The sequence below is a fragment of the Asterias rubens genome, chromosome 14 (assembly GCF_902459465.1).
Source record: "Asterias rubens chromosome 14, eAstRub1.3, whole genome shotgun sequence".
Classification (NCBI taxonomy): Eukaryota; Metazoa; Echinodermata; class Asteroidea; order Forcipulatida; family Asteriidae; genus Asterias; species Asterias rubens.
In genome coordinates, this window is record NC_047075.1 from 11,561,495 (window position 1) to 11,576,158 (window position 14,664).

Below are 14,664 nucleotides of genomic sequence, written 5' to 3' on the forward strand. Positions count from 1 at the left end.
AATCTAAGAAATCTTATTGTTTTAACGCAAATTGCCAACATTTGCCATGACCCTCCTATTTATTTCTATACTGCGCTGAACGTCGCCTGCTTCGTTTTACTTGCCCACCGAGTGATGGCGCCCTTCCCCACGTTCCAATTGTGCCGAGTCATCGCGTTACAACGGCTGCGTGTAAAACAGCGCTAGTGTCCTATCTTCCTTTTATAGTATCTTTGGCCTTGCCATTTCAAAGCTGGAGGGGTGTGGTGTTGAAAGATATCATTGAACAATAATAACGTTTGCATTATTTTACTTTTTTACCGTAAGTGTTGATGTTTTTTTGACCGAAAAGGTATTAATTATGAATGGGAATCAAAGAATGTTGAATCGGTTTTCATATAGTGGTTTAAACCCGTCGAGGCCTGGTTCTTGATAATTTACCTCGACTTCGTCTCGGTAAAATTATCAAGGACCAGGCCTCGTTGGGATTAAACCACTGTTAGAAAAACCTCTTCACCACACATTGATTCCCTTAATTTAAAACAAAGTTTATCGAACAATTACAAACTAGTTAACTATTGTTTACAAGTCCAACTTTTGCATTTGGATACACGTTGCTGTGACGTTGGAAATTTTCATTACTTTGTTTTTCCAATTTGTGTTTAGATCCTATGTCCGTCGAGAAAACAATCATTTATGGTTCAAAGAACGGAAACCTACTGTAGGCCTACTTGGCGTAGTTTCATGCTGCAATTCTTGAGGGAGTAATATTTCCCCCTCCAGGTTGCCCACAGTATGCCTTTCTTAAACGCAATATCTCCATCAATGTGGTATTGGCCATTGAGATAAGCCGTGAGGCAGGCTGTAAACCACCAAGCACCTTTCCTTTTCTCTGCACAATTATTTGAACTTAAGTCGTTGTCCTGATCCTTTGTTGTGAAGGGTCGTCCATTATGATCAGTCAAAGAGTCACCTGCTGTACTCTGAGCATCGTATGAACCAACATGGAGAGTGTAGTTGTCGCCTGTAACAGCAAACTCACCATAAGAAGCCCAAGCTGTGTTGGACTGCCAATCTTCCATATCTACTCTGAGCTCCCATTGACCCGATCCAGTAAGGTCACGCAGGATATCATTCCCCAGCCAGAACTCATTTTGCAGATTACCAAACCCGAACTGGTATTCAGCCCAGGTACGGTAAAAGTCAACAGAGCCATCCTGTCTCCTCTGGAACACGACCCAGCCTCCTCCATCTGTCTCCATATCGCACTAAACTTGTACCTCACCAGTCAGATTTGTAGGAAAGATGGTGTATATGCCATTGTCACGGTAACCAGCTTGATACATCTTAAAACAACTGCTGTAACTTTCAAAGATTGATTCTGAAAACGAGGTTTGGTTCACGTTGTCATCATAGTACATACTTCCTTGCAGCTTGACAAAGTCATCTGGGCAGTGAGCTCTGCTGGCATTATTCAACACACAAATACCTTTTGTGATGTGATAGTTGAATGAGCCACAGTTCGGGTTCATGGAGCAGTCTCGCCCACAGATCACGGGAGATGATACAGTCTTCCACTGAATGACTTTATTCAGTAAAGCTCGATTTTCAGCCAAGTTTAATGTTTTCATGAGCCGCTGTTGGTTTGAACTTTGGCAGGTTTGTACAAGCGAAATCATAAACAAGGTTACGATGACAACTTCCATGATAAACGCTTTTTGATGAACTTATCTTAAATCATAGAAAACACAGTGTTATTTATGTTTTCTCTTAGATCTCTCTCAATAAAGTTTCTTGACACTGGCAGGTAGGCTTTAGCGCGAGTGAACTGATCAAATGATCCAATTTTGTTGTCGCTTAAAATTGTTAAACAGTAAGCTACACCCATTGACGTCACCGTTACCATGGCAAAGGGTTATAAACGAACGACCAAATTGTGTTACACGCTTGAAGACATACCTTGTCATCAACGGCGGGTTTTGATAGGGTGTATTGTTCCGGTTTTTTTGCCGTTTTTAATTTGATGAAGAAACTTATTCACGCCGTATACGTATAAAGGCAATTAGTTTGCTCTGTTCAAAAGAATCAGCGATGCATGTACCTCATATGGCAAAGGTAAAAGGCAGTGGACACTATTGGTCATTAATCTAAACAATTACTAGCATAAAACCTCACTTTGAAATGAGTAATGGGTAGAGGTTGATAGTATAAAACATTGTGAGAAACGGCTCCCTCTGAAGTGATGTAGTTTTCGAGAAAGAAGTAACTTATCCACGAATTTGATTTCGAGACCTCAAGTTTAGAATTTGAGGTCTCGAAATCAAGCATCTGGTCATCACGTTATGAGTTGGCCGTAACCGGGCGGTTAACGCAGGTTCCCAGGTTGTACAATAATCTCATCAAGGCTCGGGTCGGCCAAGAAATATACGTGGACATGACGCGTTTTTGTGGGTACCATCAAAATTGCCACAAGTCCCGATCTCAGCCTATCACGCACGGTTTGCTTCGTGTATACCACGTGTGTATGTTCTGTCTCGTACCCTGTGTTGTGATGTGCGAGGCATGGTAGTCGACGTCTGCATACAAAATTGTGTGCGTGATTGGCTGAGATTGTGAACTGTGGCAATTTCGGTGTACGGAAGAAACAAATCGCGCAAAAGTCGAGGGGTAGACGGGGTCGAGGGGGTTTTAGAACAACCCCTTTTATTTCCTTATTTATTGTCGGGGGTCTACGTACCTTCGACTCCCAAAAATTACCAAACACATAGAAACACACGGTAGAACAACAAGGTAAACAAACCATGTAATGACTCTAAAATGAGTTGGGGTTATAGTGAATATAATAGTTGGTGTTACTGCAAATCTTTCCATATCGTATTTCCACCATGCAAAGTTTCAAATCCCATTCAAGATAAACATACATAAAGCACCATGTATCAAAAATATAGAAGTTACATGGTTAGTAATACTAGTAATAAACCATCCAATTAGTGTTTATTTGCTTATTCTTATGTTTTGCATGATATCAGGGAGCACGTATATATTTAACCCCCCGAGAGCTAGGCCGAAACTGGCCGAATCGTCCGGTGCTGTAATGAGCATCATTATCAACAGGTGAATGCACACCGCTCGGTTTCCTACCCTGCATATTCATGATCTCCTTGCCCCGCTACCCAGCTTTTTGTACACAAAGGAAGAGATGGGTGACTGTTAATCCCTGATGACTTGGACAAAGGCCCTTTGTGCCGGGATTAGTAACCAGTCCTGGCCATAAACTTCTATTGTAAGTTTATTGCTGGTTTCTATGTTATGACTGCATTTGCAAAAATAAATAAGGAATGATTTCTTCAACTAAATTCTGCTGTTAAAAATATAAAACACTAGGTAGGCCTACTCTTTCGTAGGAACAAACCATAAAGGGTGGACTAAGGCCGTTCCAATCTACTTCCGTTCGAAATCGAAAGTAGCTCGCTATTGTAACATCAACTTATTGTCAATTTAAACCTGTATCGGTTTTCAACAACAAATTGCCATAACCCTAGCGTTGGGATCACAAGTCTATACTACTTTATTATTCATCACAACATATTTTGGTTGTGTTTTTCCCAACAAGTTTTGAACATGTAGTTGAGTTTCATTAAATAAAAGTAAGGTTCGAAAAGCGCGTCACAGACGTTGTGTCGGAAAACAACGCAGTTGCCCTTTGTTGTACATGTCATTACTTCTTGGAACCGAATGTAGCTTGGAACATTAAGTTTCAACTTATGGTGAATTTAACCTGTGACTGTTTTCAAAAGCAGAATTTCACACCCTAGCGTTGCCATCACAAGTGATGCTTAAGTTCAGTACCACAACATGTGATAAGTTTCTTCAGAATGTGTTTCGACAAGCGCGTCGTAAATTTAAACGTTGTGAGTTTTTTAGGGTGGACTCCAAAAAAATCGACATGGAAAAGATAGCGACAAAAAAAAAGAAGATGGAGAGATGAACTAACTACATACAGGGGAATGACTTGGCGATTAAAAGAGAGAGTGAGATGGAGTATTGGTGAAGATGCTTTCCTCATGCAGTGGAGTGAATCAGGGAAGAAGCCGATGGCCTGACTATTCATGCTCAGACAAGTAAGCTCAATAGAACTAACAGCTGGTTGGGATATTAGTAAAAATCTTTTAGGTAGACAGTTTCATATCTCATTTAAACTGTCTAGATCTGTTACCATAAAACAAACATACATTAGAGTAGCGTCGACAACGCATGGACATTAAATTGCCAATCCGAAAGCACTTATAATAATTGCATTTAAATTGGCTAATTGTGTCAAACAGCAGTGCGTTGTAATGTTGAAATTTCAAACTTATCACATATCCAAATGCATGTTTTAGGCTTGTGCGTTGTATAACCCTCTAGTCCCTGCACCGCCCGAGTTTGCCGAAATAATTTTGTTTTTCTTTTCAAGATCCTTGCAGTAACTTTACTGAAATCGTAGTTCAATTTTTTTTAAAGATAGCCAAGGCTTATTATTTATAATTAAACGCACAATTTTTGACCCTTTCGGTAATATTTGTACAAGTCCTCATTGGGGAACAATAAAAATCCCTACGGTATATTTATGGCGATTATTTTTGTATAATGATAAAATGGATACAATAGCTTTTCAAGGCTTTTATCTGGCTCAATGCTGATTATTTGCGAAGGCATAAGTTTTCGACAATATCACCATTAATGATAAATACAGTTTCCTTTGTGTTCACTAATAAGCGTTTTGTTGGGTAAGTGCTGAATTGTTTCATCATCATTAGCTTCGTCAAGTCAACTATGAAGAGATAAATGAATAATGATCTATAGACAACTAGATGGATTCACCAATGCGTAGGCATACTATTGACTACCTAGTTTTATTTTGATGTTTCTTATTTTCTACAAACAAAAGCTATAGCGAGGTTTCCTCCTACCGCATAATACAGTGTATCGCTTTAGGTGGCTGGGCGGTCCAGTGGCTAAATGGATAAAAACATTCCTTAATATTTCAAGATATGTACCAAGTTTAAAGATTCGATTTATTTGTACACACTCTAAAAAGATTTGGATTTATAGTGAATGTATTACCTTGTCATGACCTTCTGCTACGTTACAACTGTTAGAAAAGAAAAGCTCACAAACAAAAAACACGAGATATCAAATTAACAAATTGGTATGTTTATGTGAACTATTATGTACATGTGCAGATCTAGTTTATTTCCATTATAAAAGTAAAAAAACAATGTGTTTTTTCAAAGACGTATGACCTTTAGGTAAAACAAATATATTGATATCTAAAAAGGCCAACTATAGCATTCCATCTGGCTCAGGTTGCGGACAAGTTGGGACATCGTGCAGTGTACTGGTAACAAGTTTCGTTGTTGTGGCCCTTATTTGAAAACGATAAATAGACAACGTCTTATAACACCGATAAACACAGTTTTTGGATCAGTTAAAATGTATCCTACATGACAAGCTGGTGTTCACAATGCGTCAACTGAATCAGTTTTGAGTTGGCCTAAAAAACCCAGAACTTCTTATGTCAGTTTAAAGGCAGTGGACACTATTGGTAGTTACTCAAAATAATTATGACCATAACACATTCCTTGGTAACAAGTAATGGGGAGATGTTCATAGTATAAAACATTGTGAGAAACGGCTCCGTCTGAAGTGACTCAGTTTTCAAGAAGGAATAAATATTCCGGTAATTTTATTTCGAGACCTCAGATTTAGAATTTGAGGTGTCGAAATCAAGCATTTGAAAGCACACAACTTCGTGTGAAAAGTTGTTTTTCTTCTTTCATTATTTTCTCGCAACTTCGACAGCCGATTGAGCTCAAATTTTAATAAGTTTGTTATTTTATGCATGTGTTAAGATACACCGAGTGAGAAGATTGGTCTTTGACAATTACCAATAGTGTCCAGTGCCTTTAAAGGGACACACCGGCTCACCGTTTACGCAATTTAGGGCTGTATAATAATAAGTAATGTTTTTATAGATGGTTGCAAAATAAAATAAAAAATAAAAAAATCATCAAAATGTCACGTAATAAGCGAAAAATTATAAAAAAAAAACTCAAAAGCGGTAAAAGGCCAGCGTGTACGTGTTTCCAGCCGTTGCAACTGTCAAACCTTCGTGATATCGTCGCACAATGTTGTAAGTAGACTGGTGCTTTGTTTATAGCAACGTGTTTACTACGACGCAGCATAATGATCCAGTCTATCCATAAATTATAAACAACCAGCATATACGGATCAGGCAAATCCTTCGACGATGGAGAGGTAGTCGTGCTTCGACGTACATCCAAAGATCGTCACGAAGAACACACAAAACTATCCCAGAATATGATGGGACAGTGACAAGTAAATAAAGCATTCCTGGCACCAACTAGGCCCACTACTGCATAGCCATGATGCAGTTTGAAATGCGATCGTGGCGTACATGCTCCCGACGTGCTACTCCTAGAACTATTTGGTTACGTCCGGCTATCGTCTCCCGCGGGAGACGATAGCCGAACGAAACGGAAAAAGTTATAGGAGTACCGACGTTTACATTGCCATTAAACGCATAATCTACCTCTGGATATCAGCAGCACTACACTTAATTTTCGTGACCTTATTACAAGATTACGTTCAAAATAAAAAAAAACTAAAAAAAAAACTACATGGCCTTAGTTGGTAAAGAGGACAACTATTACTATTTTGGCTCCTTTATTTTATGAATCTTTTTTGTACGTAATGACTGCATAAAATGTTAAACGGTATTATGCATCAAAGTCTGACCTTTTTACAAGATAATGTAAACGTCAAGTTGTTGAACGTATAAAATAGCACTGGCTTTTATTTCCGATTAACATATTTTTCTTCTCCTATTCACTAATTTATACACCATGGTAAAGCTCTATTCAAGTTAGAGGATTTACCCCTCTTGTACAAAAACTAAAATACGAAATGGTTATTACGTTGCATCATTGAGTTAAAAGGACACTTATTCTAGAGTCGACAACAGTGTTTCGCTATCTTGCAACTACCCTTGTTGCGTCAAAACAATAAAAAAGACATGAGTCTTGTTTAAAACAAGGCCACAATATATTCTCTTAACGAATGAATGGTTAACTGTCACAGCTATATTGAGGAAGACCTGCGTGGGTGTATTAGCCTCTCTTAGCTGTGGCAGGAGATTCTGTCCCCGACTTGTTAGTTAAGTGTGCTTGCTAAATATTTATTGTTTTTGTTTTATCTAATTTTAGTTCTCATAACGTCTCTTTTGACTTTCGCTTTTAAATGTTCAATGTTTCTTGTGTATATATTATCTCCTCTGCTTTTTAATTTTTTTTATATAAAAATGTAAATTAATCCATGGCCAATGGTGTTGTCAATCTTAAAATTAGAATAAATTATTGTCATCCATCGCCAATGGTGTAGTCTTTCTTCGCCTCGCACTAAACAAGACGGCTTGATCTCGACATCCTCATTACTTTTTATAACACAACGTGTATAATGCCGTAGCGCTGACCGGGGGTTGCGTTGTACACAGGGTTAAAGTCACCTGGAAATATATATTTTTTTCTTTAAACATTAGAGTATATTATGTTTGTGAACAATAACAACAAATTGTGAGTAATTGTTTTTAACGATTAACATGTAAAAAAAAAAAAAAAACTTTGTGTGGGGGTTGACTCCGCCGACCCCTTTTGTGACGTCAATCGAGGCAGACTTTGCCTTGATCGAACATCGAACACACGTACGTGCAAGTACACTCAAGTCCTAGTCGTGAGTTTGTACGTTTCGAAAAAAAAAATTTCTTGCATTTTTCCAGCAATGTCGACACGGTGTATTGCTGCTGGATGCAGCAAAACAACTAAAGATGGGGTCAGTTTGCAAAGTGGTCCGGTCAGACGTCTTTTCCAGCGCCGGCAGCAAACACTTCGAGCCGTCGTGCTTCGAGAATCCGGAATACACTACACAATTCGACATGAAGATAACAAGTCTTTTCTAAAACAAGATGCCATCCCAACAACTTGTCCAGCTAAAACGGAAGTCGAAGAAGGTACCTGAAAGACGAAGCGAACCTTAAGGAGCATTTGCCTAACGTGAAAAAATCAAGTATTGTTTCAACTTTGAGGGCATGTTTTTAGCTTGCGCCAAACGTCACTATCTTATGTTGGCACCGCATGCGATTCATCGCGCCTCGATTGTCGTCACGAATAGCGCCCACTCGGGTCGGGCTTTTGTTAAACCTTAGTTAATTGTTTATTCATATTCCACTCATCAAACACATAATTATTTTAGTGACAAAAGCTTTATTTTGACAAAATACCACTTCCAGGTGACTTGAATTGACACACGGATACAAATAACTGGCATATTTGTCCCTTGTCTGTATGTTTATTTAAACTCAACATACAATTAAACTACACGAAGCAGAACCCTAAACCAGAGGATGCCCTCCCCGGCGAGCAGATTTACCGATCGGCCTGCAGGGGCCGCCCGCATATACTGGACCCTAGTCTGGGCCCCTGTCTTTATAAAGACACATCGCTGTCGCTAGATCCAGTAATTCCATGGGATACAATGATATCATAGGATACGTGCAGTGACGAAGATGCCCAAATAGTCACTGCTCTCAAGTCCGCAATGGAATTTGACTGCGTATCTATGTGAAATGACCGAGGTCAGAGGTCAAACTACACGCCGGTGTTGCATCTGGCGTTATTCACGACGCTTGGTAGAATGACGTCTGGTGCCGCACAGACGTCAGACGTTTTGGCTAACTGGACCCTTGTCTTTATCCGCAAGGATAAAAACAGGTACCTGCTACTCAGATCTCGTGATCACATTGATACAATGATTTCATTAGAGAAATTCAGTGACTTAAAGCTACCGTATGTGTTTGTTTTGATTGGCTTCAGGTCACCTCGGACGACCAATCAAAAACAGATATGCAAACTTTATTTCGATCGTCTGAATGCTGTGTCCACATACGTTGGTGTATAATTTCACTGATTATCTCTACGTGAAATGAGTGAAGATCAAGATACACGCCGCTATAAGCCGAAAGGGAGTCGTGCTGGCGCCCCCTACCGGTCGATCGGCACTGCCGCTACATACTTCATACATCATATCGTGAGTGTATACGATTGATGTTACTTTTGCCAACTGCGGTACAACCGTCTCCAGTATAGATCACTACATGCAAAACACAATTGTAACAGCAGGTCAATCTACCACAGCGGTTAACAAAAACCGGTTGAGCAAAGTGGATTTCATACAATAAATTCGACAACATGTACTATAGTGCGTTCACACCTTCATGTTTTGTTTACCGCTCACATGACAGTCTGTTTATTATAGTTTATGCATTATTTGATATGACCTCGGACAATTTGCAACAGGCTAAACCCAAATGCTAAATTGCAAGGATGTTGAAAATTTGTTTTTGAATAACGACAAGGAAGTTACAAAGTTTCAAATCCAGAGGCTGTCATTACACATATGTGTTGGGATACGAACAAAATGGAAGGATGGAAGAGCTAGATTTCAGTGAGTTTTATATCACTTCACCCCCCCCCCCCAGATAAAAGAAAAACAAATAATATGTTCTTTTCAAAACCAACGGAACCCAACTGCCGTTTTCAGAGAAAAGAGAGACGTTGTCACCTACTCTCCTTAAATGAAACACATGGCGCAAAGGAACTGTCCGACTGGCAGATGCCCTCATTCCTGTGGACCGCTCCGCCACAGCCAGCAACACCGGGGCGAACCCCTTCTCTTTTCGAACCGTGCACTGGGTTCTTTTAAATGCGTGCACAACGCACAGGACCAGCGGTTTTACGTCCCATCGGAGCCCTAACTTTGCGGTTACCCGTTACACAACGCATAGGACCAGCGGTTTTACGTCCCATCCGAGCCCTAACTTTGTGGTTACCCAACTTTGTCAGTTTGTGTGCCAAAAGTCATGAAACCGTTAACTGCCTTGAAGCCAGCGATCACACGCAAGTTCAAGAACCTGGACAGTGGCAGCAGAGGGATTACAAAGGGATATGACTGTTTAACGCCAGAATGTATGTGCTTGTTTCATGTTTCAGGTTTATGTTACTAAGCATTAGGCTGTACACAATAAAACTATGGAAAAATAATCATTGGAACATAATACTATAGTAGGGAGAGGTCAGAAAATAAGCCTCTAGTACAATGTCTGGCCACTTAAAAAAAAATACATATAATTCTTGAAACGGCAAACGGCTTGAGTAGTTTTTTAATACCAACATTGGTACTGAGACAGGACATTTTAAAACCCGAGCCGAGTCTTATAAGTTTGCAATACACACAAAACAAGATTACATTCTACAAAACTTGATCACATTTCAGTACTTCATGCACGTGGTTTATTTCAGTATTAACAAACAATCATTATTTAGGTGTTGAAATTAATTTAACCCTCCTACTCTTAGTGCTATTTTCCAGTGGGAATTTATTCAACAACAGAGCTTTAGTACAGTGACACCGCTGAGCGAAAACATGAATGTGTATATAAGTTAATTACACAATGTGTCATAACTGTAGGCTGGCATCGGTTTTAATATCAGTCAGAAACCACACTGGGTTATACTGAATGGTCTAATAGTAGAAAGGTTAACATTGTAACCAGTCAATTATATCAATTAAACTTCAATTGGTCTTTATATAAAATGCAAATTTGTATGTGTCACGCATCAAATCCATTTTTTTTCCAATCAGCACAAAGTCTTTGGATTTCTTTTGTTTTATGTATTTGATCAAGCAAAGCTTTACACAAAATTTACTTTGTTTATAAGAGCAAACTTTTAAAATAATAAAATCTGTAGAAAGCCGATAATAGGGTTCAAGTAACTTGATTTGATAATTGTATTCCATTATGAACCAACTTTTCAGCCAATCTGTGATCTTAATGGGTCTATGTACTTTTTGTAGGACCAAAAACACAACGTCCACAGATTTACATTTAACTTTCACAGTTTGAAGATAATGATAGTAGAAAGCTTCCCTGAAAATATTACGTGCTGAGGTGTTGTACTTTTTGAGAGAAGAGTAAAACAATGTCATGAAAATAATTTTCGTCTCAATGATTTTGAGACGAAAATTATTTTAGCATGTAAACACATAATTTTCATCACATTGTTTTCCTCATTTCTCAAAAGCTACAGCACCTCGGCAACTAATATTTGAAGGTACACCTTCTACTATCATTATCTTCAAACGGTTTAAGTTTAATGTAAATCTTTGGACATTGTGTTTGTATTACAACAAAACCAAAATTGAACTGCTTTTAATATGGGTTGTAAGACTGTGACTGAAAGTACAGAAGATGCGCTTTTTTTGTATAAAAGCTATTAACATCAATCTATGAAATTATAACTTTCACTGATTTGTTTGCCATTCTTAAACAGTCCCCTGACTGATTGCAAACAGCAAAAAGTCAACCAGTCATATCACCAGATTCACATTATTTTTGTACATCGTAGGCAGAGAAGCAATTTAAAGTGACTTAAGTACATGTAATTTGTTAAATAACACTACAGTGGTTGAAGATCAATGACAGTACAATACAATAACAACAAAACTTTGACAAAATATATTCATATATTGCATTTTGTAAACTTTTGATAATAATAAATTTGACCAGTATCCAGAAGCTTGAAATTAAATGATTATCTTTTGATTGATAGTTGAGAATATTAATAACGTCTGTAGGTCATTAAAAAAGCAGCTTTCTAAAACATTGATGTAAGAATAACAATACTTCAAAGCTTCTTCGTTTCCATCTTGCATGATTATCCACTCCAGTGTCTGATAATACGACTTCGTGAAACTATTACAAAACTAATTTTTTTTAAGGCAAAAAGAAGAAGAATTGTACCCCCTTTCACATTGTAATATATAGGTAACATACAATACAATATCAAGTTAAATATTATGTCTAACAGATACAATTTTCTGAATTCCAGATTTTATAATTCAATATTCAAAAACAGTAAATTGTGGTTAGTAAAAATAAAACTTTTTTAAAATATTTTTTATAACAAAAGTACAACTATTGAAATATTTTATTTGCTTACTTATTATATGAAAAACGTACCAACTCAGTAATTTCTTGCCTAAATCTGTGTTTGTTTTAGGATCTTTAATTAAAACAGCAACATTAACTCCTCTTTCCAAGTTTATTTGTTAAATATTGGTGCATACATTGAGAACACATTTCTAAATTTTGTATCAATACATCACTATTCGACTATAAATTGATTATCTACATTACTTAGAACATTTCACAAAGTGTTGTTCCAAATCTAGAAAGTGAACTAAACAAGTATCTTTTCCCTGTGAGTCCACCTACGTACAGCCACAATGAAAACACTTACAATGTGTCTTTTAAAATCTGAATGATATTCTTTTGTAAGCACTTAATTGACAACAACATTCACTAGATTTAAAGGCAGTGGACACTATTGTTAACTACTCAAAATAAGTATTAGCTTAAAACGTTACTTGGTAACGAGTAATGCGGAGCTGTTGGTAAAATAAAAACATTGTCAGAAATGGCTCCCTCTGAAGAAACATAGTTTTCGAGAAAGAGTAATTTTCCACGAAATTTTGATTTCGAGACCTCAGTTTTAGAGTTTGAGGTACCGCAAGCACCTGAACGCACACAACTTTGTGTGCCAAGGTGTGTTATTTTATACCTATGTTGAGATACACCTAGTGGGAACACTAGTCTCTGATGATTACCAATAGTGCACACTGTCTTAAAATAATTTAGAATAACTATAAATCTAATCTTCTAAACTTCGTGCTTAAACATTACGTTATTTTCTTTCAAAACTGCATTGAATCAGGAAAAGCACATTAGTAAATTTAATCTGTGTTAAAATGGTGCTGAAAAGGCTTTAAAAAAGTTATTAGAATAATTTCAAAAATATAAGAGAACACGTTTTGTTTTGTAATATAGGTTTTCTCGGCCAATTTCAGAAAAAAGAGCAGCCAAATTAACCATCAAGCTATTTTATTACGCGCGAAATTGAATGCTACTGAAAAGAGCCATTCGATTTCGTTTTATGATTAGTCAAATGTAATGTTGCGTCATTCGTTTTAACAAAATAAACATTCAATTTAACAATTCATCAAAGCAGCATTCAAATTCGCAGTCGCTTCTTGAGGCGAGTGTGTCTCGAAAAAAATTGACGATACGCTAAATTGAACAGAGTGCCAAAGGAATTTGACTCGACTCAACACGAAATTGAATGGCCGAATTCTGAATTTGAAACGCAGTAACAACTGGGGAGGCAAAACAGCTTTAATTCGAACGCATGAAAATGAAATTGGCTGCTCATTTGCCGAATTTGACCGAGAAAACCTATATCAAACACCAGTCTGTATGAACTCTAAAATAGTTGTGAGACATTTTCTACTGAAAGAGTCAAACATATTCAAGTCAAATGAATGACTGATTGCTTAAAGCTCTCTTTGTTTGGTAATCTTAATTAGAACAACTATTCTCGTTTTCTGAATACTTGAGCAAAACATACCCATAAACACACCGAGTATACAGCGCTAAAACATCAAATTTAAGCAAATCGAAAAAATAATTCAAAAGTATCCATGACTTCAAATTTCATTTCATATCACAAAGTTTGTAGTTCTTGCAAATATCCTAGGACTAACTGAACCCTTTTTTCGAAACAATGTTATGCTTAGAACTTGATTATTTCCTCAACGAACCTGAAAGTTTACAACTTCTCTTGACTCTAGAGATGTTAAATTTGCAAATTTTATATCTCTTATATCGTTGCGGTACTATACCCGCTGCCAAAACCGATGGTTCGAACTGCCTCTAGCTACCGGGCAACCTCGGTAGTCTAGTTGGTAAGACACTGCTCTAGAAGTGCAATGGTCGTGGGTTCGAATCCCACCAAGTAGTTTGTCTGTGATATTTGTTCACAGGACTCGGGAAAGTACTGAGTATAAGTGCTAACACACATCGGTGTATGGGTAAAAAACAAAAATTAATATTCTTTATCCCCGATGCAAATTTAACATATATTATATCGTTTCGGTACCCGCTGCCAAAACCGATGGTTCGAACTGCCTCTAGCTGCCGGGCAACCTCGGTAGTCTAGTTGGTAAGACACTGCTCTAGAATTGCAAGGGTCGTGGGTTCGAGTCCCAGCGAGTAAAATGTCTGTGATATTCGTTCACATGACTCTGGAAAGTACTGAGTATAAGTGCTAACACACATCGGTGTATGGGTAAAAACCAAAATTAATATTATCTTGACTTGTTGTCCAAAAAAAAGTAATACTTTGGTATTGAATTTTGAAATATGTGTAATTTCTATTTCCATCGGAAAGCTCACTGCTAAAATGATTTATGTTAATGGTAGTAATCATCTTTTGAAATGAAATCTCCCATTAATTTGATATTGATACAAACCTTCAGTCTGAGAAAAAAAGTCTTTGATTTCAAAAAATAATGTTGAGTACCTTCGCAAATGCTTTAGCCATAAATACTGTTGATACCTGCGGCTAACTCGATAAACGTGTATGCTTGATATTCATGATAATAATAATAATATCCAGTTTTTATAGAGCGCTTTTCACACCCAGAGGGCGTCTCAAAGCGCTTCACATTATT

General features: G+C 37.5%; 1 protein-coding gene across 1 annotated transcript; it reads right to left on the reverse strand.

Moving 5' to 3' along the window:
• Nucleotides 1-695: 695 nt before the first annotated feature.
• LOC117299143 (ficolin-3-like) lies at nucleotides 696-1,241 on the reverse strand. The gene has a single exon (XM_033782607.1). The coding sequence runs from the start codon at nucleotides 1,239-1,241 to the stop codon at nucleotides 696-698; it is 546 nt and encodes a 181-aa protein (XP_033638498.1).
• Between the last annotated feature and the right edge of the window lie 13,423 nt (nucleotides 1,242-14,664).

Bases quoted from the DNA above. Each gene is read 5' to 3' on its own strand.
- LOC117299143 (XM_033782607.1), bottom strand. From the start codon at position 1,241: ATGGAGACAGATGGAGGAGGCTGGGTCGTGTTCCAGAGGAGACAGGAT.